The sequence below is a fragment of the Cornus florida genome, unplaced genomic scaffold, assembly GCF_030987335.1.
Source record: "Cornus florida cultivar Cherokee Brave unplaced genomic scaffold, ASM3098733v1 CherokeeBrave_3.0.0_Hap2_Chr10, whole genome shotgun sequence".
NCBI classification, from domain to species: domain Eukaryota; kingdom Viridiplantae; phylum Streptophyta; class Magnoliopsida; order Cornales; family Cornaceae; genus Cornus; species Cornus florida.
This window is the reverse complement of record NW_026775580.1, coordinates 12632926-12638249: the sequence shown is the minus strand read 5'-3', so window position 1 is coordinate 12638249 and position 5324 is coordinate 12632926. Positions and strand designations below refer to the sequence as shown.

Genomic DNA, 5324 nt, shown 5'->3' with positions numbered 1-5324 from the left:
TTGGAAGGGTGTTAAACGAAACAAAAAAATGAATTATCAAAAACATTCTATTTATAAAAAGAATACTAAAAAAACTTTCAAAAGTAAATTTAATTCTATTATTTAGATTGAAAGAAGTAGATGAGTCGAAATCAAATACGTGTAGTACTTAATTTTTGCATTTAAAACATCATTTTAATGAATCAAAATATGCTTACATTGTGACCTAATCAGATGGATCATAATAAGATTGCAATATTGTGAATCCTTAATTGGCGAGTTAGTCACTCAAGAGATAACTTTACATTCGAATTCTGAAATCCATTTTATCAGGTATCGTAATGAAATTAACTTCAGAAGTCCGTATCATAATGAAGTTAACTTCAGAAGTCCTACAGATATTTTCAGAAAGAAAAGAGAAGAAATGAATAGTAAATTCAAGCAATTATTTTCCTATGACTTTGTACTGATTGCAATAATTTTCCCCCGTGACTTTTAACTCATTCAACGACTACAAACCCATTGCAGAAGGCCTTTTAAGGAATAGTACCAAAAAGCATACAAGAACTCTTTTTTTCGTTCCCCCAATCCAAGAGCTTCATTCAAACCAAGTGAAAGGTTAGCTTGCTCCACAAATTCTGCCAACTATACCATAAAATTGGCGGGCAAAACAAAATGAAAGGGCAGGGGCAAATACACTTGTCACCAGAATCCATCAAAATGCAGTAACAAGAGCAAGGGATTAACATAGAAGCCACCTAACCCAAAAGTGCCCATACTTGTCACCAGAATCCATCAAAATGCAGTAACAAGAGCAAGGGATTAGAAGCCACCAAACACCAAAAGTGCCCGCCAATTATACTGAATCCTACTCGCTATCTTCCACCTGCATAAACAAAAACATAATTTTCAACAAAATAAATCATATGTTCGATCATATGAAATATGTGTCAAAATAGTTTAAACTGATACCGGAAAAATTTTAGTTCAATTTTTTTTTTTTCTTTCCCAATTTCAATTTCAAGGCACCAAATTCATGCAACCAAACACAACATAAATTTCCATTTCTTGATTCTAAAAACTTAAGAAAGTAGTGTCTTACTTGGTTTGTTATTTAGAAAACCGTTTTCAAAATCTCAAAAAATAGCAAAGAAATATAAATGACAATTATCTGAAAATATACTCCGCCGGGGGGGGGGGGGGGGGGGGACACACAAACCTCTCCACTGCCCTCCGATCTTTCATCATCCTCATCATTGGCTTCAGACCTGGACTTGTCAGACTCCTCATTTTCATCCTCAGATGCATTTGTACCTTGAGCCTAATTTTATTTAAAAGGGTATAAATTAAACACCATCATAACCACCACAACTCATAATGAAACAAAAACAATAACACCCAACATTGCAAAACAAATAATAAATCACCAATTTCTTGTTATAGGCGTCCATGTTCTTTTCGTAATCCTTCTTCCGCTTGTTTGCCTTGGATACATGGGGTGCTTTCTCCTAAATTTTGTTAATATAATCTCAATTAACAAATTGATTGATAGTTTGTTTACTTTATAAGCATATGAAAAGGGCATAGACAATAATCATAATCATAATAGAATTACTCTATTTTTCATTACTTACAGCATCAGACATTGACTTCCATTTGGCACCACCAGCTTTGCCTACCTATTTTCCAAAAAATTAAAAATAAATAAATACAACAAAATCTAAGCTAAGAGAAAATAAAACTGATTACACAGGGATGAGACTCACAACAAACTATACAAAGAAGACATATATATATATATATATATATAAATCTGAAATTACTTACAACGGGAACTGATTTGTTGTTGGGATTCTTTTCTTTGAACTGCTTTCTGAACTCTTCCCTTCAATGACAGAAGATGACGATATGAATAATTAACAAAATATAAAGATAAACCTAAACAGATAGAACAAAATTTCCCCCAAGAAAAAATTAAATAATTTGTGCTGCAGTCTAAAATGTTGTAGGTGAATGGTGTTTGATTCAAGTAATATACCCCATTAAAAGTGAATTTGATCCTTTCTTTCAACTGTGTATGCTTTTCACTGGGCTTTTGAAGGAGGAAGTGGTGTTTGTGCACAATTAGTTTACAACTAAGGGGCACTACAGGGCAGGCCTAATCTTCATTGAAACTGGTTTTTTCACGAGATTGAATAGAACTTTATGAAACTTGGTCCAATCTGGATTGAAAATCATCAAGCTAGACAGAAATTTCTTAAAGCAAAGAGCTACAATTGAGACTTTATGTTCAGGTATAGAGCTTGGTGTTCATAACCGAGTCTATAGGATCAACTACACCCTAGCAGTGATAGAATTAAGCCAAAAGAAATCGTTTGCTTTAAGCATTCTAAGACTGAGGTCTATGGAAAATCTTAATCTAATAAGAAAAAGGTCTATAGTCTAATTATGGGTCTATTAAAATGATAGGTACCACCTACCGTGAATAAGATATTTTCCTAAAATCTTTTAATTGATTCTTGGGCCTTATCATTTGTGGCAATTATATTCCAATGCAATCGCACTATCGGTAAAAGTATCCCTTGCGAGGCGGTCGCAGTCTACCAACCGATTCTTGGAGGTGTCGATTCATGGACGTGTGTGTTGAAAAATGATTACAAACCGACGTCACATCGAACCATGGTTCCAACTAAACATGGATTATGACATCAACACACACTAAAAGGCATGGGCCTCTAATCAGATTAGAGAAGAAAATTAAATACTGTATACTGTATTAAAGAGAAAATTCGAATGAAACATAGATTAGATTTATACATGAAAACAAAGAAAGCAGTGGCTGGCCTCTTGGGTTTGTTTGGGTCCACCGCTGCCTTTCCCTTGGATGATTTGGTAGGGCGTGTCTTCACAGAAAGCCTATCACAATAAACAGAAACGGGTATTAGAGGACATATACATATACACATGTATACAAATATACATTCACGTACATGAAATATATAGACATAGAGATACGAAGAATGAGAGACAACAAGATCGATCTCAGATCTGCACCGCTATGATTTTAAGGGTTTTTTCTTTGATAAAAACAAAACTAAGAGAGAGAATCATCAAAATAGTTAAAAAAATTAGACTCACTTGCTGTCTGATTTCTTTGACTCGGTCTTAGATTTACGGCCTTTCATGGCGATTCCTGCAAAGACTGTCGAATTAGTAACTGATACTGTGTGAACTGATCGAAGAGGGCGAGAATCAGATAAAGAATCGATGATTTCCTACCGCTTCGATGAACGTATTAGGGTTTATGCGCGCGCGGGTGTTTGTGAGAGATGCGAGGAGATTGGGCTTTGAAAGGGGCTGATAATAAATATTGGGGAAATTGAAAATTCACGGACGGAAAAAAAACGACAGGGTTTAGGCGGGATGTGAAATTTCGTGCCACGTCCTCGATCCGTGTGCTTTGATTCGATTTGACCTTTCTTTACATGATGGTAAATGTTTGCTTCGGTTCCTTCCCAATATTAGTAATTCAAATCGCTTCAAAATCTGACTATTATTATCGTAATTATGTACTGAACAATATGACTATTATTCTGTCTGAATTATGTTTATCCCAGATTCAATTATGGGTCGTCCAAAAGTCGCGTTGGAATGTTTAACCCGTTTTTGCATTAAATTGCTACACAGGGTATTGTTTCCAGTAAATCGTTGACAGACGAATAATAGAATCTCTCTTAAGCAGAACGACGACAGAATAGTAACTTACTGTTCACTACATAATATAATAATATTTATACTGCTCAGACCTTAAAGCATTAACAATAATTAACAGACATGTTACAACCATCTTCGTCCTCTTCTTCAGGACTACAGGACAACCAGGACTCAGAACTGGTAAAAAATACTGAAGTAGTGGAATGGACCAATGTTCAAAATAAATTGAACAGATGGACTATCCCTCCAGTAAGTGCAAAAAGCATTTACAAAATCGGAATGTTTAATTTAGCTGATCTATGGACTATTAAGACCATGGAACAGACCATGCAATTAAGCACTAAGGATACAATAATTAAGTTATTGTCTTCCCGTGACCTTCAGAGGCACATGCATAAATATAAATACATCCATATAGGTTTAATTCAAATTGCTTTTAAACCTTTAACCTTGTTAGGTATGGATGCCTGTATTCAAGCAAACCTTAGGGATGCTCGATGTCTGAAATTTCACTCTTTTTTGATGGGTGCACTGGAAACCAGTCTATGTCATGGACCGGTTTATTTTAATGTCTATCCTAGTCTGAATTTATCTTTAACAGATAAAAATATCCATGAGGCAGTTAGTCTTCGGGTTCAGACTTATGGATATGATTACTTACCTGGATCAGAAGTGATAAGTGTTATTTATCGCATCCATTACAAAGTACTTGATACTATGTGTCCCAATGCCATACGCAAAGACTCTAAAGGCGTAACAGCGTTATGGGATACCAACATGTACACGTCAAATGTTGCCACAAAAAGGATGATTCCTTGGAGTGAGATAACATTTCCTGAACACTGGACGATTTCTAATGTCGTTCCAGCACAGCCAATTGCTAATCATAGCTTAGACTGTGTTATTCAGGACCAAGATGGTGATGTTTTTCTGAATTTCAGAAAATCCATAGATCTATCTAGATCTACATCATCTAAAGGAAGTCATCTTCCTTATCATGTTTCTTGTCCTCCTTCTCGACATTCGATCTCGTCAGATTACCGTAAGGAAGGACTCCCTGAAGCAGTTGATTCCAAGCTCAAGCTGAAAGGAATACAACAATCTCCGAATCAAATTCCAAGAGGAGTCTACGAGAAAGCACCAATAGGTATGTCTCGTCGCCAATTTGGGATTGAATTCAGCCCAACTCCATCTGAAATGGGAATCGGAAATGAATCTGTCAAGGATCAGTTTGAAGATCCCACAGACATCAATGACCCTCATGAATATTAGTTTTAATGGATTTTGTCCCTGATAGAATGGCCATTAATACTGAATTTCAACAGGATCAATATAAAGAATTCAGAAATTGGTATTTCAAAAGTTTTGACCAAAATCAATTACAACTTTTTAAAACCCAATTTTATGACTTTCTACAAGAACACAAAATGGTTATACCTTTTGTTTCTTGGTTCTACATGACCAATCATTCTCTTGTTAATATCAACATATTGGATGATTTTCTCAAACCATGGACCACATCTGAAGATAAGGTTTTCCACTCTGTCCATCCTCCCCCTGAACATTTAATTCTGAAAAGAATTGACCCTGACAGTGGTTCTAAAGTGGAAACCAAGGCTTATAGCCAACCT

The 5324-nt window shown here is 35.5% G+C and overlaps 1 protein-coding gene across 1 annotated transcript; it reads right to left on the bottom strand.

Moving 5' to 3' along the window:
• Nucleotides 1-424: 424 nt before the first annotated feature.
• On the bottom strand, nt 425-3394 carry LOC132279118 (high mobility group B protein 3-like). The gene is made up of 8 exons (XM_059781047.1): nt 3259-3394; nt 3118-3172; nt 2797-2895; nt 1807-1864; nt 1614-1658; nt 1407-1487; nt 1199-1300; nt 425-865 (listed from the first exon to the last, which is right to left on the bottom strand). The coding sequence occupies exons 2-8, from the start codon at nt 3162-3164 to the stop codon at nt 848-850; spliced, it is 450 nt and encodes a 149-aa protein (XP_059637030.1). The 5' UTR covers nt 3165-3172; nt 3259-3394; the 3' UTR covers nt 425-847.
• Nucleotides 3395-5324: the final 1930 nt, after the last annotated feature.

What these genes read in the sequence shown, in the direction of transcription:
- LOC132279118 (XM_059781047.1), bottom strand. Translation starts at nt 3,164, where the DNA reads ATGAAAGGCCGTAAATCTAAGACCGAGTCAAAGAAATCAGACAGCAA. An exon ending in TCAAAGAAATCAGACAGCAA is followed by an intron (nt 2,896 to 3,117) that starts GTGAGTCTAATT and finishes TTATTGTGATAG; the next exon opens with GCTTTCTGTGAAGACACGCC. An exon ending in ACGCCTATAACAAGAAATTG is followed by an intron (nt 1,301 to 1,406) that starts GTGATTTATTAT and finishes AAATAAAATTAG; the next exon opens with GCTCAAGGTACAAATGCATC.